At 37.8% G+C, this 26,478-nt stretch overlaps 1 protein-coding gene across 6 annotated transcripts in view; it reads left to right on the forward strand.

Annotated features, from left to right (window-relative positions):
• SH3YL1 (SH3 and SYLF domain containing 1) overlaps positions 1–26,107 on the forward strand; it is an 82,222-nt gene extending 56,115 nt beyond the window's left edge. For 2 of the 6 annotated variants that reach the window (XM_065056007.1, XM_065056004.1), the window contains 4 exons: positions 1,906–2,068; positions 2,712–2,784; positions 3,504–3,560; positions 25,511–26,107. In XM_065056007.1, the coding sequence (XP_064912079.1) occupies positions 1,906–2,068; positions 2,712–2,784; positions 3,504–3,560; positions 25,511–25,710 (493 nt within the window). In that variant the 3' untranslated portion in view covers positions 25,711–26,107. Of the gene's footprint in view, positions 1–1,905; positions 2,069–2,711; positions 2,785–3,503; positions 3,561–6,025; positions 12,405–25,510 lie in introns of those variants that run through there. The other 4 variants (XR_010471143.1, XM_065056005.1, XM_065056006.1 and 1 more) reach the window with 4 other exon arrangements.
• Positions 26,108–26,478: the final 371 nt, after the last annotated feature.

Raw genomic sequence — 26,478 nt, forward strand, 5'->3', positions numbered from 1 at the left:
AACTAGGACACATTCAGTTTAGAAAAAAAGTTTGTTTTGAGAACATACTGTGCTGAGTTTAGAGTTTCTTGAGAGGCAAGGGTTTCTTCAATTTAGACATCTTGACATAAGTAATTGAGATAATGCTTAATGCTTAAAGATTATGTATCTGTGATGGGTCAACCTTGGCAAGCCACCAGATGCCAACCAAGCTGCTCTGTCACTCCTCCTCCTCAGCAGGATGGGAGAGAAAAAACAGGCCAACAAGCTCGTGGGTTGAGGTAAAGGTAGGGAGATTACTTACCAATTACTGTCTCAGGCAAAAAAACCCCTCAGCTTGGGGAAATTAGATTAATTTATTGCCAGTTAATAAGAGAGTAGGATAATGCTAAATAAGAACAAATTTAAAAGAAAACAGGTTTCCCCCATCCCTTCCATCTTCCTGGGTTCAACTTCATTCCCGATTTTTTTCTGGCAAAGGGGGACAGGGAATGGGGGTTGTGGTCAGTTCATCACATGTTGTTTCTGCTGCTCCTTCCTCTTAATGGGGAGGACTCCTCACACTCTTCCCCTGCTCCAGCGTGGGGTCCCTCCCACAGGAGACAGTCCTCTATGAACTGCTCCAGCTTGGTTGGGTCCTTTCCACAGGCTGCAATTCTTCATGAACTGCTCCAGCTTGGGTCCCTTGCACAGGGTGCAGTTCTTCAGGAACAGACTGCTCCATCCTGGGTTCCCTGTGGGATCACAAGTCATGCCAGCAAACCTGCTCCAGCCTGGGCTGCTCTATCCATGGGGCCACAGGTCCTGCCAGGAACCTGCTCCAGCATGGGCTTCCCATGGGGTCACAGCCTCCTTCAGCCATCTACCTGCTCTGGCGTGGGGTCCTCCATGGGCTGCAGGTGGATCTCTGCTCCACCATGGACCTCCCTGGGCTTCAGGGAGACAGCCGGCCTCACTACTGTCTGTACCACAGGCTGCAGGAAAATCCTTGGTGCCTGCAGAGTTGTTTCTCTTATGTGTTCTCAATCCTCTTTACCAGCTGCTGTTGCACAGGTTTTTTTTCCCCCTTCATAACTATGTTATCTCAAGGGTGCTACCACTGTTGCTGATAGACTTGGCCATGACCAGTGGTGAGTCCATCTTGGATCTGCTTGGCGTTGGTTCTGTCAGACATGAAGGAAGCTTCTAGCAGCTTCTTACAGAAGTCACCCCTGCAGCCCAATCCCTTAGCAGAACCTTGCTATGAAAACTCAGCACAATATTGTAGAAGATAGGTATTGAGGCATTTACTGCATAATGAGAAATATTCTTCTAGACCACTTGAAACTAAAAAAAAAACGTGGTTTAGAGTGTCACTGAATTTGAGAAAATACCTGGCTTATGGATTGCTGCCTCCTTTATGCAGTCTATTAAGTTTAAAAATCCGAGGAACCTCTGAGTGTCTTGCCCTTATATGTTCTGTGTTTATAGAAACTTGGATTCTGATAATATTAGCAAAGACTAATACTGATTTTAATGACAGCATGTCACTAACTTTTAGCTGTCTCCATTCATAAAGCTGAGGTTCAAGTATTTCCATTACAGAATTTTACTACATCGTTAAGGAATCTATTACGATGATTTGCAGAAATGATGTGTGTTTTTTCAGTTTTCAAATAGTCTAGCTGATGCATACTGCATGATGAGGAACAAAATATTACTGGTGAAGAATATTTTGAAATAAGGTGGTAGATAGGCATTCAAGTTTGCTACAGTTACTTATCATTCAAAATTTATGGTGTCAAACTAGTTCTGTCATTTCTCAATAGGTGATCAGTAGGAGAAATGCAGGGCTGGGGGTGGGGAAGACATTTGCATGGGATTAATTTATCTAGACATTGAAATGTAGTGATGATCAAATACCTGGCATGTTTTCTTTTGTATCAGGTTTTATGGGCAGGATATTCGTGCTAGTGCCATCTTGTTTGGTGATGTGCCTGTTCCTGCTCAAGCAGAAGATCTTTATGAAACTCTAGCATCCTTCACTGAAGTATATGAAAATGAAGAACAAAAAAATAATCCAGGAAAAGCTGTAAGGGAACACAGGAGGGTTTGTGCACCACTTTTTCACACAGGCTTTTTCTGTTCCTGTAATGTTGACATTCATGTGGCATTCTTAATGTTTCTATTGGATGCTTAAAGGCATAACACATTGCAGTTAGTGCATGTGAGTAATACATTCATTCAAGTATTGCCCTGGTAGACTCTTCTGGACAAGAATGTTGCTGGTTTTGCTCTTCATCCTCCAGAACAACAAAGTATATCCTTGTTTTTATAATAGTCCATAATCAAATCTAAGGTGATGATTAGAAAAGTTTGTTCAACTATTTCTAATCAAGTTAATCTGTAAATAATGAGCATACCAGGTTTGATGTGGATACTCTTCATTTTCTGTTTTTTTTGCCTTCCATTGAAATAATTGAATGTACAATACCATACTGAGCACTGTGGAAGATGTTTTCTTGTAGATGCTGATGTTACTGGTAGACATCATTGTTAAACCCACGGTAAATTACTTACAGTCATGTGTGTGTCACCGGTTCTTTAGTGTGCTTCTTGACTTCATACAATTTCAGTGCAGAAAGAGTGACTTATTTTTTCTTTTCAGTGTAACTTGAAATACCTCTAGGCTCTGAAGTTACAATCTGCTTCCAGATGTGACATAGCTTTTTATAAAAATTTGTACATTTTAGGTGAATGACCCACCTGCTAGACCACCATCAAGACCAGACCCACCTAAACCTGCTGTTAGACCAACAGCACCAGGTTAAAAACTTTTTTATAATGATTGATGTATTCTCTATATAAAATTAGACCATTAAGCTAATGAATGTTATGCAATTATTATAGTAGTTGCTGTCTCTATAAAAATATTTTGTTAATGCTCTTCCTTGGGCAAACACTGAAGGCATGTTGGGATAGTGCTCTGAATGATAAAGGGTAAAGGTTTTGTTTGTTTTATATTAACAAACCTTTTCTCTTTGGCAGATTTGGTATAGAACTGATGTTTGCATAGTTATGGGAGCATATAATAGTTCAAAGGAGCATTTGTGCTATTGGATACATAGAAACCCCATGGCGCAATGAAACTTCGTAGTAAAAAGAGCAGTCCTGCTAGAAACTACTAGTCCTACTTCTAGAAACTTCAGGTTTCTAGAGCACTTGTGTTTTCTTTTAGGTTGTCATCTTTTAATAGGTAGAGGTCTTACAGTAAAGCAGAGGAGGCAGAATTTTGGCTCCATAACACTTTGTCTGCCAAGTGCGCCATTGAAAGTGTGGCTTTACTGTGCAGCCCCTGTTGTTAACTTGATTTATTTCTCTGGACAAGGATATATAAGAAAAAGTCCTTATTTCTTTCTTCTGTGCTGCACCTTAGATAACTGTGGTCATTTTATAACTATTGAACATGTATTACAAAAGCAGTGTATGAAATATAACAATGTATGTTAGTGTATCATATAACATGATACTATTTTATCTTTCAGCTAAAAAGAGTACAAACAAACTTTATCCTGAACTTCCAAGTGATTATGCTTCTGTGGGTGAGTACTGACCTTACACATGTTTTATTAATGCAGTATGGAATCTGAAAAGTCCTAAAAGTTCTTTGGAAGACATCTAACAGTATCTGGCCCTATGTATATTTCTTTGTTGTCCATGTGTTAAAATGAGATGTAGATCTTGCATGCTGTCCTGAAAGTATTTCATAAATGTGAACCTTATTCCCTGGCTTTACGTTCCAACAACAATCTTCTTCTTCTAAACAGCAAAAGTTCATTTGCTTTATTCAGTGAGCTTGAAAAATGAACTGAAACTAGTAAAACTGGTTTACATTACTACCTAATTGAAGTGCAAAAGAAAACTGATATAACCAGCTTGTGTCCAAATCCTTATGCAAGGTACTATAACTCCTATTTTAATTAAAAAGTGCGTCCACAGGTCATATCTGATTATACTTGCATAAACACAGATTTTTGTTGCAGTTATACTCCCTGAGGTTTTTGTATTGAGATAACTCTGCATTATGCCAAAAATATACCACTTGTTCATTGTTCTATTTTGATTCTATGAAGTTTAAAGCAGTTTCAACTCTAATGGGAGGATCTTACTCTGTAGTGTTTGCAATGTAACTCTTGAACTGTGGGGCCCATGATCTGGAAACTCGTGAAAAAAAAAGTGGTTAAGTTCATTTAGTTGCTTTAGTGGTCTCCCACCAGGACTCTTATCTTTCATGGGTAAAAGACTGTTAGTTGTTTCAAAGTCAATGAAGGAGATTGTTTATCCCATGAAATATATTGTCCATTTGATAAATAAATGTTTTAGTGGTCTCTGCTAGGATCAAAACCAGGATCAAGGCATTCTGTATTTCATATTTATATATATGTGAATATGTACACACATTTTCACATATTGCATGCACCACTTGAAAATAAAATGCATTTTGCTTCCTATTGCAGATTTTATTTCCATAGGTAGCAGTTCAAATGCTGTCTGAAACCACAGAGGTACTATTTGTTGCTAAAGAATTGTTCTTATCACAGGAAAAATCAAGGCTGAAGTCAGTACCCCTGAGTGTCTCAATACCGCAGCCTACATGCATGTTGATGAGAGGCTGGAGAAGAGTTAGTGTCCCTTTCCCATCAGTAACGAAGGGTGTATTAATGCTGGGTAATGGAATAGATGGAGCGTTAAATCCATACTGCCTGTCAGTAATCCCTTCCTGACTGTTTATACTCCAGATGATTTCAGCAGAGCAGCTATGGCTTGTACCAGCCAATCTTTATTGCAGGATTAGTTGCTGCAATGGTTGTTCTACAGCGATCTGAAAAAAAGTTCAACATTTTTTTTTATCTTTCTAACTTAAAGTTATTAGATAACTAATAGAAGAGTTCATGAAACTAATCTTTAGGAAGCTGCATTTTAGGCATAATGGCTGGTGCAAGGATAGGTTTTGGTGTTGAGCTTGCCTGGGTTGCCAGTAGTAAGGACTTGCTTTTGGGTGGGGAGGCGAGGTGTTGACATTCTGTTAGGAGGCTTTGGTTTTGCAACAGTTACAAAAGTAGTAGAAACGCTGAAACATTAATTCTTCTCATTAGATGGAAGAAGAGCTAGGCTCGTGGATAAAACATTTTTTATTACTTTATGTGGACCTGAATTATCTAAATAGTTAGTATAATATAACCTATTTCAGGTTACATGAAAAACATGTTTTTCTAAACTGATAATGTGAAACTTGAACTCAGATGCAAGTAAATTGTTTTCGTGTAACTGAATAATACTTAAGGTAATGCATTTAGTTGTAGATGAGGTTCAGTATTGCTTTAAATTTTTTCCAGAAGCTTAGAAACACCATAAATTTTATTAAAAGAAAATAATAATTTGCAGAGAGCTTTTACAATTCTGGAAAAAAAAATAACCAAACTCATAGCTGATATAGTTATTGTGATTCAGTGATGTATGACGTTGCTACACTAGTAGAGATTTTTCTGAAGACTGTTCAGATAAAGAAATTAGATTTGCTTATTAGTGTGAGAGTTCATGCCTCCTCCCTTACTAGAATTAGGGATTTGCAGCTTCATTTTTCTGCTTGTTCCCTCTATGTTATACAACCTAATAAAAGGGCTGACTGGTTCTTCCACGTTTTATTACCAGGATCTAGCTTTAATTTATCTAGATAGGAGGTTTCTGCAGAGTTCTGTACCATGTCTATAGTATAAATGACTTGTGATTCTTTTGTGGACTACTGGGGCATTGTAATATTTAGTTTTATCTGAGGGAAGAATGGGTGCCCTCTTTTGATATTAGAATCTATCTGCAGACAATGAGCCCTTAAGAATCTTGCACATAAAATCATCACATCTAAACCTGATCATATTAAAACTTTGAAAAACTCAAAATAAGATTTGTAACTATTTCTTTTCAGCTGAAACTTCTCACTTTGAAAATAATATAAAAATATTAACAGATCGTTACTGAATATTAGGCATATATTTTTATTCTTACATAGTGAAAGAAGTGCTATATCAAGCCTACTGATGAAGACATGGAGACAGATGAGAAATTTGTCACTGTTTTTGAGAAGCTAAAAAGAACCTCCTTCCATCAACGAGGGTTTGAGTGATTAGTCAACCTCATTGTTAAAAATTCATGCCTTCTCATATGAATTTGTCTGTAACTTTTAGACAATGATGTTTGTTGTGGCTTTATTCACTATATTAAAGAGCCCTTTCCTACCCAGAGCATTTTTTTGTTCCCTTCTTGTTTCCTTTGAGACACTTGTGCTGTAATCGAATCACCTTTTGATCTTCCTTTATCTTTCTTTTGATTGCTACAGATTGATGAGCTCTTTGTCACAAGTCATTTTCTCTTTCTTCTCAAATTTTAAATAGTGCTACAAATAGCAAATCCTGAGATGTGAACTCACTGAGATCAATAAGATTTGGTTTCCTAAAAGCCGTGATGAATTCAGAGGAAACTCCAGTCCTTACTTTTTGGTTATTTATTTATTAGTGTATTTATTTTAACCTTCTTACACATTGCTGCTGTATGTTAAAACCATTGAGGCAACATCAGCTCTTTCTGATTATGTTGTACCATGAAGTTGTTTTAAATTTGGTTTGTGTTAACTATATCTCTCTCAGAGATGCTGCTTTTCATGGTTACAGTTCTCCAGGAATCAAGTCTGGCCCAATTCTCTATATAATTTCAGAGGTGTTCTCGATGTTTCTTTCAGTAGTCTATGAATGCCAGATGGTTCAGTAGATCTATGAAAATCTGTTTGCTGTGAGTATTCCAAGGCAGATTTTCATACCTTCCGAAGTGTATTTTGTGCAGGAAACGTGATGATCTGTATGTGAATTTCTTTTTCTTAGTAAATTATGGGGTTTTCTGTGGCCACTTAAGAAAATATGCACTGCGACAGCACAGGTCTGAGAATTTGTAGACTGCTTCTGAGATAAAAAGCTTTAAAAAAGTCTATTTTGCAGCTCTCTGAGGGCAATAGCATATTTTTTACTTGTGACTTCGCCTCCCATTTCACTTATTTTACTTGCATTCATGTTCTGCACTTCAGTTTCCATCTGACTTATGATCTTGTTATTTTTTAGAACTACTATCCTGTAGGATGATATTGATCAAATTCAGTGAAAAGACAAAATATAACATGGAACTTGGATGCTATTCTGGCTGTCTCTGTATTAATTAGTACCTCTAATTATGGGTGCTGCTAGGCTTGTTTAAACACAGTGTAGTGAAACAGTGGAATTTTTAGTCAGAGCTGCTAAAGGTGAGTATTGCTCTACGTGTTTGACACTTTAATACAGACTTGCTTTGCTACATTTGTATCAAAGCAATTGTGTTATTTTTATGATATGCTTTTCTTAACATAGCTTTAACAAAACTAGTACTGTTTTAGAACAGCTCAAATTTAACTGGAAATGTAACATGCTGCTATTTATAACAGCTATGCAGTTCCACATTTAGAAATACTGACAAAAAAATTCTGATAACTACACTATAAGAGAAAATCGAGTGTACCCAAATCTCCTCTTGATGAGCGACTTTTGACTTATTTATTGTAATTAAAACAAAACACCAGGATAGTAGAATAAAAGTATTTCATCAGCTGTGGAGCCAATAAAATGCAGTTAGCGCTGTGGTCTCAGGTTAATATTTTCCCAGTATATTATATAAATTCTTGCTTTTTGTGTGTTGTCAGAAACAATATGCTTAAAGTGTGTCTTTATAGAATAGTGTCAATATTGCAATTTTTGCTTCTCTCTGTCTGTTCTGGATTAAGATGACTTAAAATGTTGTCATCATTCTGCAGATTAATTTGCCAACATGAGTTGTAATAAAAGTGAGTCAAAAGCTTTCAGCTAAGTAAGATTATAAAATGTTTTTTTTTGTGCCGTGCTATCTGCATAGACCAGGAGGGGAGAAGGAATCCAAAATATTTTGCTTTTAAGGACAGAAGGAGACTCCATGGTTCACAATGAGGGAAAAATGCATTTTGCTTTTGAACTGGAAATGAAACGATCCATAGAAACATGGGGGTTTTTTGTTACTAAGACTGGCTGATATTTCAGAAATGTTGGCCCCGAGTCATTTTCGTAGGCATTAAACTGTACACTTTTCAAGTTGTCTTCATTAATGGAGGTATGAGAACTCAGAGATAGATGGAGTAATCTCCTCTACCTGAGGGTGCACTGATAAAGGAAGCCATTCTTTCACATGAAATTCTCATGTTTTCCTGTAACATTTCTGTGCTGTTACTCCTTGTAGATAAGGCAGTTAACTGGTTAATGAATGTTTTCTCCCATGAGAACATGGAGTAGACATTTCTTTATGGTGAATGAAAGATAGCTATTTCAATAATTAACTGAAAACTGGATAAAATAATTGAAATAACAAACTCAGATGAAATCAGATATGTGCCTGCACAGTACACATCTTGCTGTGGATGTGTACCGTATATTCAGAACTAAAAAAAAAAAAAAGCTACTTTTCATTCTTCAGTTCATTAAATACTCCTTTTTCAAGAAAGGCAGAGATTTGCTGTAGCATCAAGTAGAACTACTTCACATTGTAAGCAAGAACCCTCATGAAGCTGTGCAGTAATCCATTCCTTGTGTACTGTCACTTGAAGAGGAGCTCTAGCAGATTACAAACTGTAAATTCAACAAGGCAGCTCAGTGTGACTAATAGATATTTGTTTTAGAAAATTTTTACAAAGTGAAATATGTGATGTTATCTGTCATAATCCTTCATGTAATTGTCTACTAATTTAGTAAACACGAAGAAGTTAACCCCCTGGAAATTAACTAAAGTACCTTTTGTTTTGTTTTTAAGAGTTTTAGCTAAGCTTGGTCTGTTTTTGTGTTTTTTTGTGGCAGGGCTTGTGACATGTTTATATTTAGTTACCGGAAGAATAAAACATCCATCTGGTGGTCCCCCACAGTATTAATTTTCTTGCTATTATGAGCTCTTTCTTAATGCTAACCAAACCCAGGAAATCCCAGGAAATTATTTTTGAGACTATTTTTATCCCTGATTCACTTTTACTAGGATCATACTATTACTGTCATGAATGTAATAAGTCAGATAATCAAGCTGCTTATGGCTTATGTTGTGGCAAGCTGAGAGGAAAATATGTAGCATGCAGGACTTCACCGGTCATACTGAAACAATAACTTACTGCATGTAATCAGCTAACTCATAATACAACAAGACACAGAGAGATTGAGGTCAGACGTGTTAGGATGAAATCGGGGTCTTTCTGATGTGTGCATGCGTTGGCGGAGGGCTCTTATGCTAAATACGAACCAGATATACTCGCACAGGGGAACAGCATTTTTTCTCATCATTTTATAATGGCTTGGAATAAAAATTAGGAAAACAGAGCTAGATCACAGGAAAATCTCAGTGCAATCTACACTTGTTTTTTAAGTGCAAGGCACTATTATGGTGATAATTCTGATTCACAGCAGTTAAAATGTGAAATTGTTCTTGTGAACATACAAACGTTAAATGGTATAAGTTGAAGTCTTTTGTCTGATGCCCTTGTAAAGCATGCAGCTTAATATTTTAGCATATTTATGAAATATATGCTTTAAGAGTTATTTTGAAACTGTGTACCACATTTGGTAGTATTTTCTTTCTGTATTGTTCAAGTACTAGGGCAAAGGCAAGTTTAAATTGTTTTCCTATCTGTTTATCTAGCAAAGCCTTTGGGAGTATGGGAGCTTCTGCTTCATTAATACTAATAGAAGCCAAACAGAACTTTAAGTACCTCAAGGAAGTGATGGATATACAGGATTTCTATCCAGACTGCAGCAAAATGCCCTGTGCTTGATTGGCTTGACATGAAAGCTGACACTCATCAAGTAAATGGAGATCGTTTTGCAGTAATGGTAGGGTGAAGCTTTGCAGAGCCATCTTGATACCAGGGACAAGAAACTTCTCTACATCTGAAAAGTGCATTTTTGAGAACACCTTATCTTCCACGCAGTCCCCACCACTGCCCTTATCTCAGGTGAGAGGCAGGAAGAAGATGGGAGTAAATGCTGTATGTCTTCCTGGAAAAATACTGAACACCTGTTCTATAATGAAGGGTTAAGAGAAGATTCTGATAATACTTTCCTTTATTTGGAAATTAATTAGTTTTTTTACTCTGATGGAAGAACTACTTTAAATATAGTTTTACATAAGCAGTAAAATTACATGCCATGGTTCCCCAAAAAGTGATGTGTTCTCTGTCATGGAGAGACCTGTGGTCCTGAGTCAGTCTTGGCTGTGCTAGTTCAGCGTCACATCCTGCAGGTCAGCCAGCTGGATGTTGCTGATTGAACCAACAAGGTCATTCACATTTTCTGGAAAAACTGGCTTTCTGTTCTTGGTCATCCTGTTCCTCATCCAGTTTTAAACATTGGTGATGAGAATTGTCACCAGCACTTCACAAACAAGGCCTTGTACAATACTATTATTTTGTATGTTTCCATATGAGATACCTCTTTGTCTCATATAATTCTATTATTTTTAACCATTTTTTCTAACCAGTGCAGAGAAGTTTTCCTCCATGCAAGACTAACAAAATTTTCAATCAGTATTTCACAAAACATTACTATAAAAGCTGGCAGAAACTATATAGGATTAAATTGGGTTTATTACTTTTTTTTTTTTTTTTTTTGAGGCTGTAGGTTGTTTCCCAGAGTGGGGTAAAAGCTTAGACTTGTATCAAGTGAACTAGCTTATGTGCCAATAACACATTGGCAGAACTCTTGAATCTGACAGTACAGAGGTTTTAGAAGCAAGATTCAGAGACTGTTTTCAGGTTGAGATATTCACTCAGTATGTGTAGAGGAAACATGGAGAAGCTTGTCAGCATAATAAAAAAATCTGAAAATCATTCTTAAATCGTCAATTTGACCTGAATGAAACCGTGTTTTGTTCTCGTCACTGTACTGTACTTTTCAGAATATGAAGGTTATGCTTAGCACTGCATCTCAGCTTTTACAGTATGATTTCAGCACAGGCATTTTTTGCATTAATGTAGTCTTGAACATAATAAAGCCCTTGACATTGATAAAGTTTATTTGACCATTTCAGTTTGAATGGAAATTTAAATATTTTTGAAAAGGCAGAAAAATCCAAAAAGTAATCAGCAAGAGTAGTTACGGAATTGATTCTTTCAAGCAGGAGGTGGGCTTTTTATATCCTAAATATCAAATGCATCCACAGATGCTTGACAAAAAAGGCAGTTCTTTAATGCAAAAGCTGAGTGTGCTGAAGCAAAGATAGAAAGCATTCCATCAGCAGATGAAGATGATGAGCCAGCATGTTCCCTAGTAGGCCAGAAACTCAAAAACAGTGAAATATTTTTCATACTGAATGAGCTTAATTTGCACAGTAACTTAAACTTTAAATATCATCAGGTCTGTTTCAACCACCAATGAAACCACCAGCTTAGTTTGCCAGATGTGACACTGTTCAGTTGTGACACAAGTTGGTGACATGGAAGCTCCTTCGAAATGGTCCATTTCCAGCTTATGTGGAAGACATAAAAAAATGAGCCTTTTTCTGGGTTTTATGAGTCTGTTATAAAAGTGTATATAATAACTGCATTCCATTCACAAGGATTTGCACCTGATGGTGAATTTCTGATCTGTTGAGGCTCTGGAGCAAAACGTATGTTAGCAAACCTTGTACAGAACATCTGTGGCTAACTTGACTTTGTACTGTCTTTAGCAGCAAGTATTAAACATGGAATAGTTTTCTCTAATGGAGAACGTAGTTATTAATCTATTCCAGAAACCAACCTTGTAACACTGGAAACCTGGACAAAGTTACTTAGTTGAAGTGATATCGAATGTCTAGCTCTGCAACTAGTTCAGAAGAGGGTTTGCGAGGCAGTTCCTGGGGAAGTGGAAGAGGGCTTAGCATTTGGTTTCGGATTCCTTCCAGAACTGGGGTGTGCATTTAGTACTGAGAGGTATTCAAGAATGTAGTTCCTGGAATGATACAGGCCCTTCTTGATGTTATCCAATGTACCCTGAATGTTTTGGTATTGCCATAAATCTACAGCTGCCGTGACAAAACAGACATCAGGTCTTTTGGGTATGGGGCGCTTCTTTGCCTTTAAGTGATTGTAGAGTAGAGAAAAGCAACTGGTGCCGGCCACCCTCTTCACAGGGGGTTTGTGCAGCTGACAGCACAAATAGGTATTTGTGTGGGCATTGGATGGGTGCTGCTTTACTGCAGTGTCAGCAAAGCTCAGTTACTCCAAAAAGTCCATCCATGTATTTTTAGCTATGAAGAAGAAAATGTTTTCAGATTTCAATGTTGAATTTAAATACTTTGAGAATCTTAAGAAGCTTTTTTTTTTTTTTTCAGTAGAGAAAGACAAGCAATTTTGTTTACTTGCCCTAAACAAGCCCTTGTTAGTGGCAAAACAACAACTAAGGCAAGAGATTATTTGTTCTGAGTGTGATTTGCTGAATATTATGTCTCCTGACCTATGATCAGATAAGCATTATTGGAGATTAATTGGATCAGTGGTGGCATATGACATAGTTCAAGTATCTGTACAGAAAGATTTGTGCTATATCTGATTATAGCAGATTAGTACCTGTAGATATAAAATGTCAAATCTACTGTGCATATTTAGGCCTTCCCAAACATCTGTGCAGTGAGATCTGAGGTGGTTGTTTTCTGTATGCTGAGGGTTTTTTGAGGTGAGTCAACATTACAAAAAAAAAATTTAAAAGGCAATTAAGGAAATTAGTAGTTTAATGTAGATAGGACATTTGAGATTTCACTTGTAAGACTGAACAAACACTTGGTTTGTTATTTGTGCAGAAACAACTAAAATTAATTTTCTAAGTCTATTCTGCTCTAGAAGCTGAGATAAAGCCCTTTCTTCTTAGGTTAAAGGCTGAGATGTGTGATCCAAGAATATGGAAAATGACGCACATTAGGTTGAAAAACACAGTGATCTGTATACTGGTGTGATTCAAGAACTGAAATTATTTTCTTGACTTCTAGTATTTAGGATACAGTTGGGCTACTATTTTTCTTCCTGAATGAGAGTTGCACAGAGATTTTACTTCTAAGGAGGCATTAGCACGTGTAGTATTTTGTTGCCATACAGGACCTGAAAAGTTAATTTCTTGAGAGAGTCCCAGTGTGTAACATACTCCAATATGTTGCTGCTTTACTCCATTTTCCCCACGCCCCAGTTGATGTTCCATCTTGTCTTGAGAGAAGAAAGCCGTGACATCTTTTAGTTTACAGCCTGCTTTTTCTCTGTGTAATAACTCATATGGCACTTCCTTTCATCCTTTTTCTGACCTTCCTTACTTCATTTCCATCGTAAGTCCTTAACCGGAGACCAGTTGTCACTTCCCAAAGATGCTGCTGCTTTAGGCCTACCACCTGGTGTAATGAATGATAAAGCCTGAGAATGGACATTGCCCAATAAGTGTCCAGTAAGTGGATCTTAACATTATAAGATATTCTGTTTCTGCTTATGGTGACACTGTAACCTGGGTTATTCAGTAATGTGACCTAACTTTTGCGCAGCCTAGCTGTGAACACCTTTGTGGACCTGAACCCAAACTTTGAGCTGAAGTTCGTATTACCTAAACAGTATTTGTGAGAAACTACTTAGGAATAGTAAGGCCTCAGAATGCAAATATCATCAAAGCAAGGACTGTGAATTGCATTAAACTTCTACATCCATAAAATGTTACCAAGTATCCAGTGACCTATGCCTAATGAGGTTGTAATCTCTAAGATACCAATTTTCCCAAAGTCACATGGAATAGAATACTGTATCTGTCATATTTTAATTATTGCATGTGGTCATAAAGTGGATATTTTGAGGTGATGTTGTTTCAATATTTTATAACAAGTTTAGTCGCATACATGCATGCTTTCAGACAACTGAACTATTTCTAAGATAGTCTTCTAGAATATCAACAAAGCCTGTCTTCAGTTGTTTGTTTGTTCTAACTCATTAGAGTGTGACTCATTAGAATTATTATGATCAAAACCACTGTTAATTCACATATCTTGAATTTAAAACTAGTATTCATTTTTGTTTTAAAACTCCTACTTAAAAGCAATTCCAAAATGTAGTAGTGACGTAAGGCATGAGATCCTTAAAGGACTGAACATCTTGCAGGAAACTACTATGTAGGAATAATTAGTGGTCTGGTCAGAAATCCAGCACTAAGACTTACATCTTTCTTCCACACCCTCCCTCTCAGTTCCCTACTAATGCTTCTTTGACTCTCCCTGACACAATTCACCTGAGAAATCAAGTCTTTGTGGGGCATAACTTTATGTTCATAAGTTATTTTCATAGCTGCTGTTTTACATAATACTTCAGAAAAAGATGTAAAATATAGTGGAAACCAAGAGGGTAAGTTTAGATATAGTAAAAGGTAGATACTCTCCAGAATGATTGATCATACATAACCAAGACACTGGATTTGCCTCGTTCTTGAAAAAGGTGCTGTATCACTGAGACTATTAGTAGTTTCAGCTCCATAATTCTTTGAAGAAGAGACAGTTGAAGAATTAGCATTTTATCAGACAACATGCCATCCAGTTTCTCTCTCCATATTGGTAGTCCAGTCTTCAACCTGATTAATGCTATGCTTAACAGTTTTCTAAATTAATATCAACAGGTCAGTTTTAGACCTGTTTCCTTAGTCTCTTTGAAACAGCTGCACCATTTAACACATGTGCTGGCATTTCTTCTTACGGTCAGGGAACAGATAAAGGTACTAATCACAAATACACCTTTATTTTCCCTCCTGACTTTGCATCCCTTCTTTTTTCATCTTCAGTAACCTTGGAACTGGCTCCATTATTGTACACAGAGACTTTTCTCCTTTCAAAACCTACTAGTATTAAAACACTTTATAGAACTGATGGCTTTTTTTTGGATTAATGATCATCAAACTAATGAGTAACATCTGTGTTTCATATCGTATTATGTTGAGTTCTAATATGTCTCTGTGTTTAGAGTTCTGGGATTTGGAATATATCCATTCATATTCAAAATCTGTCTCTCTATATCGAATTTTCTTTAAATTATGTACACATCCCCTTTATTTTTATTTCTCTCAGTCTTCATTGTTAGTTTTTGTATCTTCATTATCATTCTTTTAAATGATTATGTAACCAGCATGCAAGTGTGTAACCAATAGGCTCTTTAGGGTGTGAATGTAGTGATAAGATTTTGCATATAATGGCTGTTACTTTTCCTCCTGGTGTGCTGGCTTTATTCCAGTATATCCAGACTTGCACAACTCTGTGATAAACAGTATATAGTCTCTGTGTGCTACAATTTGCCTCCTTTTTGCACACTGGGTGACAGAACCATGTTTTTGGAACAACAGTGGTTCTATTCATCCTCAGCTCACATCTTCTTTAATCTTTATAGCTTTCATAGATGCAGAAGATTCTAATTGTTTTGTCCCCTCTGTCTCTCTGTCCAAGTTATGCATCCTATCTTGTCACTTCTTTTTGATCCTCAAATTCTCAGTTTCATCCAGCAATATCTCTTCCCAGTGTTTGCATCTCATACACTTTCTATCTGATAAAGCCCACTGTTGATCATATTGCTGTTACCTAGTCTGTTTTATGTTGTTGTTTTGGAGTTCTTCAGTACTATTGTGGGCCCTCTTTAAAGCAGTTTCTCAGTGTTTCAGTTCAAACCATTGGCTATATCCATGTTGATAAATTAAACATTGCCAGGGAATGTTTTTGGGCACTGAAACGTTATCATTTATTCCATTAAATTGTTAGCAGGTTCCTGGGATGATTTTGATCTGGGAAAGGTAATGGGCTGTCCTTAGTAGTTTGGAAGTTAGCATGTGACAGAGACTGTCCCCAGTAGTAAATATCAATGGAGTTACTCTGATTTGGAGACATGGAGTTTCAATGCATGGACAGGGCCAGACTGGCACTTGGCCTTGGTACTGCTCCTTTCACTGATGTAAATGTATTTTCCAAGTCTCTGGTGACCACTTTATAACCACATATTAAAAATCACAGTTTATCTTCCCTTAACCTGATAGATTAATTGTCATCTTCTGGGTTTTTTTGGTAATACTTGTTCTCCCCGAATTCCACAGCTGGCCTATGTCTGTAATGGCCTTTACATCTGTATTTCCAGTGTGTCACCAAGAAGACATCCTTATCAGTCCTCTATTTCTCTGTTAAGATTTTCCAGCTAGTTATCCTTTGCCCCCTTTAATTTGCTAGATAACATTTTCTGCAGACAACTCATAACTACCCTTGTTCCAGATCCATCTCTTTCTGCATTATTCTGGTAGTCCTTTGTTAACTAATGATGAATCCAAGATAAAAATAGTCAAATTGAATCTGAAATTGCTTGTTGCTGATCACTGCAGAGCACATGATCTTCAAGTAGAATTTCTTGAGAAGCTCTCACTTTCTGAGCAATGAGTCCTCCTATAGATTGTTCTCTGAATATGATTTCAAGGATGCAGCCCTTTCTTTCCATCTCCACTTTTGTCCAGGCTTTTGTCGTGTTATGATTCAATTGTTGTAACATCATTCTCCCTGACCTTTTCAAATTCAATATTCCTTTACTCTCACCTAGATTCATTTCTTGCCTCACAGTTAATTTCCTGCCCTATCACTTTGCCCATCCTTTACATTCCTCCACTGACACTCAGGTTAAGTGTATCTTTGAACTCAAACAGAACCGAAAGCACTCCCTGCCAGATCCAGCTTTCATTCCATCCTTGAGAGTATTACACATTGAACTTAGTGATTCACCTACCTGCTTCAGAGTTAAACTTAAGCCATTTCTCTCCCTGCCTTTAAACATCATTGTGGCCCAGTGCTGCTGCATTCCTCAAGTCAAAATTTTAGGTCTTTATTTCCTACTGTCATGAGCCCTAGCACTAATTTGGAAGCAATCCCTGTCATTAGGAGGTACCCTGATGCCTTCAGAATTTACTGCATGCTATTTCCTTTACCCACCTCTTGCCTTCCATATTCTAATGCACTGTGTATTGAATCCATCAGAAAATGTTCTCTTTGGTGCTTGCAGTTCCTGCCCAAAATACAGCTCAATAATCCTCAAGTCTGCAAATATGAAGGAGCGGGGCAGCAGTAATCACTGTAAGAACCGGACCCGTTCAGACCCCTACTAACAGGGAGTGCAGAAGCTGAATTAACTGTTGCTGACTGGATTCCATACTCAGATTCTAGTTCCACTCTTAAAACTGACTTTGACTGTAAGGCAGTAACTCATATCCACCTCAGTATAAACCATTAGACATTTGTCGCTCTCGTTCTGTCCCTCACTTGTCCTGCAAGGATCCAATGTTATCTTTTAGTTTCCAGATCTACCTCTATCAGTTGATAAACATGGCTAATCCAGAAATATCTGTAAGATACTCTTGCCATTTAATGCCTCATCTCATTCCTGATATTGCTTGTCCACCAATGAATCTTTCTCTTCAGCCCCTTACTTCCTGAAACTCTGATCCCAGTCTTAACTTTAACAGTAGCCCAGTCACGCTGTCAGTCCTAGGCTAAACTGATTTGGTTTTGAAAATAAGAAGTCATCCTAGCTTCTCATGGGACTGCTAGTGAACTCAGCCTTTTATTATGTATCTGAATTCCTGCTCTCATCCTAGCTTCATCATCACAGTGCATACTTGCCCTCCTTACTAGATCAGCAGTTAAATAAGTTTTTCCATTATAATCATTAGTCAAAGGTCAGCAATGGCTGTGAGGCAGTCAGTCTGAACCCTAATATTTGCTGTGGGAAAAGACACTTTTGCAAGAACTGTCACAGGGAAATACCTCTCAGATCATATAGCTTAAACCAAAATCAGGATCAAAGTGCTTTATTAATTCACTAATGACAGATAATTAGCTAGTAATCTGTGAAGTATACATTCAGGATCAATATCAGCATTACAACAAATAACTGACAATGTTAGACAACTATAAAAGTTAATAAACACCTGAGGTTTGTAAATGCAACCTCTGAAGTTTCACTGCACTTCCAGGCATGCATGCATAGCAAGTGTTGTGTGTACAAAGCTTTACGTTCACACACATCCCCTCTCAGAGGCAGTATGGGTTACGAGCACACACAGTTTATTCTGCCAGTGCAGGCTGTCCTTCTTGCACAAACCTCTTGTTGTAGATGTGGGTGCTGCAGCTCTATGTGTGCTCATGCAGCTCCCTACAAAACACACTGATTAATACATTGACAAGAAAGCCCCACCACAAGGTCACATGCATACAAAGAGATGCAAGTCCCTACTGGGGGCACCCCATGCTGGCCCTCCCTTAGCTGGGGACAGGCTGGTCACAGTGTCTGGCAGGGAGCCTGCTCTGCCTGGCCTAGGCAGGGGCGATGCTGGCAAGGTGACTTGCATTTGAGTCACACTTGGTTTTGATTACTGCTGTTCCAGTCCAAGATATCTTCCCCTCCAATTACAAATTTTCATTCTGCTTTTATACTTCAAGGTAACTTTGTTTCAAAACTCTCTTTGAAGCTTTTCACGAAACACATAATGGTTGAAGTTGGAAATGGCCTCTAGAGATCATCTGGTCCAACCCCAATGCTCAAGCATGGCTACTGAGAGCCCGTTGCCCAGGACCTTGTCCAGACAGCTTTTGAATACCTCCAAGGGTGGAAACTCTGCAACCTCTCTGGGCAACCTGTGCCAGTGCTCAGTCACTCTCACAGTAAAAAAAGTGTTTCCTGATGTTCAGAGGAAACATCTTGTGTTTCAGTTTGTGTCTGTTGCTTCTGGTCCTGTCACTGGGCACCACTGAACAGAGCCTGGCTCTGTCCCCTTTCCACCCTCCCTTCAGCTGTTTATAGACACTGATGAGCCTTCTCTTCCCTAGGCTGAATAGTACCAGCTCTCTCAGCCTTTCCTCGTAGGAGAGGTGCTCCAGCCCATCATCCTCATGGCCTTTGCTGGACTCTGTCCTCATCTCTCTTGTACTGAGGTGCTCAGAACTGGACCCAGCACTGCAGGTGTGACTGCACTAGTGCTGAGTAGAGGGGAGAGATCACCTTCCTTGACTTCCTGGCCATACTTTGCCTAATGCAGCCCGGGATACTGTTTGCTGACTTTGCTGCAACAACATGCTGATGGCTCCTGTAAAGCTGTGGAATCAAGCTAATGGTTGTCTTCCTCTTTAACACGTCCAGTTGATAATAGTCTTCCTTTTTAACATGATAATTTGGGGCAAACATGCTCAGGCAGTTTAGTGTAGTCAATATATGTGTATGTTCACACACACAGTATTTACACTCACAGTTATATCTTAGCAGGTGGTGTTATCCAGACCATTTGCTAAGGGTGGCCATTGAGATTTCCTATAAACTCCTAATTATTGCAGACACTAACTATCATTTTTCACTCAGAGATTTGCAGGACCCAGTAATTAACCTAGTTCGTCAGCTTGCTTTGGATTCTTTCCTGAACTCTAATTATAAACACAACTCTCATCTTTTCCAAACAAAAGCCCAGTGTCCTATAGTGGGTAAAGAACTAAGATTTCTGTCAGTTCTGTTAGTTACAGTTCTCATCCTAAACCTATGAGCAACACCCAGAACTTTCAGTGCCTCTGAACACGGTACTAGCAACAGTAAACCTTTTTGATGCTCGATATATTTGGTTTTAAAAGCACGTATGTTTGCATCTGCCTAGATCTGGTAGTTGTTTTCCTTCATTTGATCTGTTTGTTGGTTTTCTCTTACTTCTGCTGCACAAACAGGGTTTATGTGGTTGCTTAGTTTTATATGTCTCCATTTAACCAATGAGAATTATGTGACAGCTTTTCTGTAAGCTGATGCTTTTTGGTGGAGGTTTTATGCCAGCACTATTCAACTTCTGTCATCTCTGATGCTGGAGATTCATCTGACTTTCAACATTTTGTGTGGCAGTTGCAGTCATTCCTCTCTACTTCTTTACAGAATACAGAGAAAGTAAAAGTTAGCATGTTGAATGTGTTGCTCATTCAGATTGATACTTAAATAACAAAAACTATAGCCATGCATTCTAAAGGTTGCACAAAAAATGAGAAAGGTAGAGACTATTCAGTTTCAAGGAAAAATGTATCTACCTAGACAATCACATTTTTGTATGGTACGTTGCTTCCCAATAGAAGCAATGTTATAACCTTTCAACTTCAAAAGAAACCAGACCCACAGCCCATTTACCAAAGTAGAGATTTAGCAGAAAGTACGTAATATATGGACAGTCAACAACAGGATTACCCTGCCAGTCACCAGTACCCTTGATCAGATGGCTTATTGGTGGTCACAGGGCTCCTTTTGTGCAATCTCCTTAATATGGTTTAGATTAATGCAAAACCAGTAGTAACAGTTGGTATTAGTCCACTTATAGTTTCTATCAAACATGTGTACATATGACCCACAAAATCATGCTAGCTCTCTAATTGCTGGCAATTAGCAAATTTTGCAAAGTGGATGTTTAGCAATCTCACCAAGGCAAAGCAGATGAAACTTATTTCAGTTTCATTGCTGTGTCAGTGACCAAAAGCAGCACTATAGCTTTTATATAATTCTTCTGCAAGATCTTCAGCATTAGGCATTCAGTGGCATGGGGATGTTTACATCTATGCCAGTAAATCTGAATTTGAGAGCCACAGACGGGGTTCTAGTTTTTGCAAGCATAATAAGCTGAACCCAAAATGATGAAAAATACCTGTTTTTCTCTGAAAACCAGTCTTAGAATCAGCCTATGGGTTTGCTAATATTTTATAGTTTCATATTAGAATGTGAAACTAGTGGCTACATCTACTAGTAAATTAAACAATGTAAAGGCACGTGCCCAAGCACTATAATTCGGTTACCTATGTGGTCGTGTTGTTAGAAGGCATTAGGAGTTACTCCAGCATAGAAACCAGTAGGTAGTGGAAACCAGCATAGAAACCAGTAGATGTGGCTCTTCTCTCTGGATGGTGAGCGTTTACTAGTATGTGTGTGACTGGTCTATGCCAGTTGGCCTCAAAGTCAAAGCAAAGCTCTGGCACTCTGCAATCGATTAATAGAAATGTAGCCAGAGAATCTATTCTGTAGAAACTTTCTAGAGAATGCTTTGAATCTGTGGTAAATGTGCTGTGATTAGAGACAGTTTTATTGCCCTTTCTCTGGAGCTGATACTGCAGCATGCCCAAGGGGCTGCAAATTCACTCTAGTTTATACCTCATCATGTCCTTAATCCATAGCAGTAGTCCTTAGCAAAAAGTTCAGATCATGATGGTATGTAAAAATGAATAAAAATGAAAGGATGTTGTGGTCGGAGCTGTTTGTTGTCCAGCATACGCCATACCCATGTGTGCTAGAGCACTGAATATGTATGCTGGCTGCTGCACTAATTGCTCTTCAGCCAAAATTTCTGTATTTCTGTTTTGACCACTGTGTTTGTAGGAGTGTGCTGTGTGTATTCAGATACCATTAATTAAGGATTTTCCACAATGTAATTTGTTTTTATTTCAGTGTGCATGCTCATAAATCTCAATGATTTCAGTATCATATGCTGTATGTAGCACTGTAGCACCATCTTGTGTGAGCTGCAAATGTGGTTTCAATACTCTCATTCAGCAATCTTCTTGTTGACTATAACAATTTTTTTTTAAAACGCTTTCCTGTAAAACTGAAATTGGAAAAAAAGAACATGAAATAGATCCCACTTATAGTATATGTGGTAGATTTCATAACAGTGCATTCATTTAAGTTACACATTTGTTAGGATGATCCTTGTAGCTATGAAGCATGGGATGCTGCAACCTGGAGGCAATAGCTATGGAATTTTATCTGATTCGTGCTACAAAAGTACAGAAGTAAAGCACTGAGATTAGAAACTTTGTGAGAAATAAAATGAAACTATAGTATAGGAAAGAACTGCTAGGAAAAATTAAATAGGAATTTTGGTGAAATAGCTGCCAAGAATAAAGCCAGAAATGTTTTTAAATTATAGCAGGTAGCAAATGGGGCAAGGACTCAGAAATCAGCGTTCACAATCGGATTTGGAAATATACACATCCACAGGGCCAAAAAGTGGGAAGGGAAATGCATAAAACAATCTTGTTCGTATGACTGAGCTAACAGTGGCTAGAGGTATGATTGTGGTGCACCCCTGCACTTTAACATCTCACACACACTTCTTTTGTTCCACCTTTTCATGCTTTAAGCTGTGTCTAGTTTCCCTTAGTTTTTCTTCCTACTTTTACTGAGCCGATTTCATTATACTCAGTAGTTTGTGTAAAACGTATTATAGTCGTACTCTTAAAGCAAATTCAGCTATGGAGGAGGTAACTACTACTTGCTCCCCTTGCTACATGTCCCAAATGTTAAAGTGGGGTAACAGTTCTTCTATTGCATGTAATGAAAAGAAGCTCTCACAGTCACTTCTAGCACTTTCAGTCTCTTGTGATGTCGATTATCTAATTTTTCCAAGTATATTAACGTAGTTTGGTCAATTATAAATATATAAGAGCTCTAATTCTCCTTGAGTGGTTATCCTTTTGAACATATAGGTGATGGAAACACATATGGTTAGGAACTCAAAGTATAAGAACTTGCAGCCTGTGCCATAACATAAAATGCACTTTCACCCGTGTGTGCTGCCTGAATGTGGCAACAGGGTAAAACACCCCATCTTCCCTTTTGTGTGCAATGGAGTCCAAACTGTTTTCATGTCTTAGCATCTTAATGTTTTCTTACTGTTCTTGAATTAAAACTAGGAGTAAAAAGTCAAAGCATCTTTTACTTTTGTGGTTTTTGCTATGATTTCCTCAATCAAAATATCTAACTTCAAACCACACTTCACATGGGAACACATCATATCATCCTGTCTGCATCAAATGCTTGAATTCTTGGAGGAAGATCATGTAATTGCTGAGTACCCAATCTGTCAGGGTTTCAAGTGTGAAAGTAAGAAAGATATTTAGAAAAGCTGTATTGCTGCCCTTTTTTAGTAGAAGTAACTGGTAAAGATAAGGACCCGATATATGTGGGTATTCTTGTCTGGTTTGGTTTTGTCGTGGTTTAACCCCAGCTAGCAATCAAAACCACAGTACCCGCTCACTCTCTGTTCCCTGACCCCCAAATAGGGGAGAGAATCAAAAGGGAAGGGAGAAACTCATGAATTGAGATGAAAACAGTCCAATAAAATAACAAAACGATACTAATATACTTCTGCTGCTACTACTACTACTAACCTATATAAGATGAAAATAAAATATTAAATAAAAGGTACTCGGTGCAATTCCTCACAAACTCTGTCCTCACTGACCAGCCAGTCCTGGGAAGAGAGAGCACCCTGGTCCTGAACTGCTGATCCCAGGGAGAGAGAGAAAAAGGCAGAAATGCCCAGAGTCCAACTGCAAAACAGCAGAACGGCAACAGATCAAACGAAAGGGACTCCTGAATGGAACTCAACCGAAATGGAGCAGAACCGGAATAAGTTCTGCTGGAACCCAGCCGGAAAACCCATGTCACATTAAAAATTGTGCATGAGGCTAATGGCATGGAACATTCTCATTGGCCAGCCTGAATGTCAGTCAAGGTCTGTCCCATCTATGCCCCCCTTCCCCTCACACCTGCAGATAGAAAGCCCAGAAAGACCTTGGTCTCCCAGACAACAGCTAAGATAATAGTAAGTTCTTACAGTCTCTTCATTTAAACTCAAAAGCACTAGAAAGTTACTTGAAGAAAAACATTAACTCTGTCCCAGGTTGCTACCTTCTTGTTCTTAAACTAAATCCAAACGACTGTGCTAGCTGCAAAAAAAAAAAAAAAAAAAGAGTTTCTAACTGCATGAAGAAAAATAACTCAATTTCAGTTAAACCAGAATGTGTTTTCACATCAAAAGAAATAGTGGTGTGTGACTTTAGGTCATGAATATAGCTATCAGGAGAGAGAAACTGTGTGACCAAGGAGATCAGCATTTGCCTTCTCTGCAACCAACACTCTCCCAGCACATGGCCAAAGATTTTTGTATTAAGTTTTGAGGATTGCTACAAATGCAGATCATGAAGGCAAAGAACTGGTGTATGGAATGAAAATGTATATTGACAATTGCTCGGAAAAAAATCTGTGCTGTTTATGCATACCTTTGTAGTCCATTGCTCTTCTCTGTCTGTCCTGTTTTGGCTACAGTTTGTATTGGGGAGGCTTGGGCACAAAAGGATTTTTCCTCTTTCTTTTTTGAGTGATAAAAGCAGCTAGAAGAAAAGTTCTGTGGGTATTGGCTATTGACGACAGACTGCCAAAAGAAAGGTTGTATTGATGCTTCTCTCACCATCCTTTCTAGCTCCGTACTTGCAATGTTTAGACTAAAAAGAGTTTGGGTTTCCTCTTTTGCAACACAGTTCTGGCAGCAAGCAGGTACAGCTAATGCTAAAAGCCTTTAATCTTGCATGCTTGAGCATCTGTGCGGTTATCATGTCTGTATGAGCAATACAACCTGAAGTCTCTCCATCTGACCATGTAAACAACTTCATTATTTTCTCTTAACTAGTCTTCTATTTTAGGTGCATTCATGTGAGACGTTAAATGCAACTACCTTGTGTTGTTCTGACAGTTAAAGGAATTGAGAGCAAACAAGGAAATTGAAGATAGTCACTTAGATTGAAAGTTCAATAGTAATAAACATTGCTATATCAACAAGAGTGGAGGCTAGATAATGGTATCCAAGACTTCGGGTGATTTTAACTCTAGATCAGAAGATTCATGGCATGAGTCCAACCTCAGCTAAGGACTTAAGTAGATATGTAGGAGCCTGGTGGAAAGAGAACAAAAGCCCTTTGTATATGTAGTCTAAAATACCACTATGCGAGCCAAGTCACTTCCGATATGTCAAACCACAATCAGTTCTTTCCACTAGCACGTTTTGTGTGTTTTCTTCAATGTGTGAGATACACCAAAATCCTAGATACTGCAAACGCTATGGAAAGAGAAGGGAAATACTGTGGTTATTTTGTATTTTACCATCTTGTATTCTGAATATTGTTCAAAAATCAAAATCACTGCTTTAAGTTTTGTAATTTCTGTGAGGAAACTTTCACAGACAATGCATACCAAAGCTAACACTTGAAAGTTGTTCTGTTCAGCAATCTTTCAGGAAGTACTCACACTTTCTTTAATGTGTTGCTTTTTTCCCCACTGCCTCTGACCATATGAGGCATACAGAAAAAAATACTGATCTTTATTTTATGTACTTTATTTATTAAATAGACTGTACTGGTGGGCTAGAATCCAAATTTCACTTACCTAAGAATGTAGTGGACAGGAAGGGTTTTTTTTTCTCAACAGTTTATATGTTCGTATAAGTTATTTTGGTGTCTTTGTCAATGTTTTCTACTGCCATTTAATAATAGTGTATTTAAGGACTTACTGTGGTTGCAGTTTAGTAATTTCCTTTTTATTTAATTTCTTTTACTTCAGGTAACTCTTGGAGCAATCCAGTAGAAGTGACAGCCCTTTATTCATTTGAAGGACAACAGCCAGGTGACTTGACTTTCAAAGCTGGAGACAAAATCACAGTCACGACCAAAACTAATTCCCAGTTTGACTGGTGGGAAGGAAGAATCGGAGGACAAACTGGCATCTTTCCAGCCAATTACGTCACCATAAGTAACAGCTAAATTTGTATAGAAGAAAATATTGAAGCAGTAATATATTTACACTGAAAAATATACTTTAACTTTTCAGATTTTGTTAAAATGAGATTCTTGCTCAAGGCTATCCTAACACAAAATTGAAATGCATTAAATAACCCTAACTTTTCCCTAAATTTATTTCTTAAATAAACAGTAGGTGATAGTCAATTTACAGTGAAGTTTTATTTTTGAGCAAGTTGCCGTATGAAGAGTACTCTAATTTGTGTCTAGTTTCAGTTCTGTCTTACTAAATGGATTTATTTTTACATGAGAGAAAAATTGCAAACAATTTACAACTGGACATGCTGAAAAATTACTGATTTCTATTAAATTATAATTTATGATCTCTTTCTATAATAAATGCTCTCAAATTTGCCTTAAACCATCTCTGAGTTGGAGTTCTTTACTTTTACTAAACACATTTTTTCACAGGTATGGCAGAAGAAATTACCTTTACACTTGGTTCTAAAAATCACTTTAGGCACTGCAGTTTTTCTTACTAACTGCTTTAGGTCTAGTCCCCAGTTCTTGTCCTTGTCAGGCATATAAAAGCCTTTTTTTAAACATTTCTCTAACAGTAAAGCCGTTCAGCTTCTCTGATAGCTTGCCCTCATCTTTGAAGAATTTAAGCACTTCTGAAAATTTGTTTAATAAGGTGCGTGAATAGTCCCTTCCAGAAAATATACAGACTTACGATGTCACTTGATTCCTGTAGGAACTTGTTCTACACATGGAAAGCAAAACAGAGAAATC

Source organism: Columba livia, chromosome 3 (genome assembly GCF_036013475.1).
Source record: "Columba livia isolate bColLiv1 breed racing homer chromosome 3, bColLiv1.pat.W.v2, whole genome shotgun sequence".
Classification (NCBI taxonomy): Eukaryota; Metazoa; Chordata; class Aves; order Columbiformes; family Columbidae; genus Columba; species Columba livia.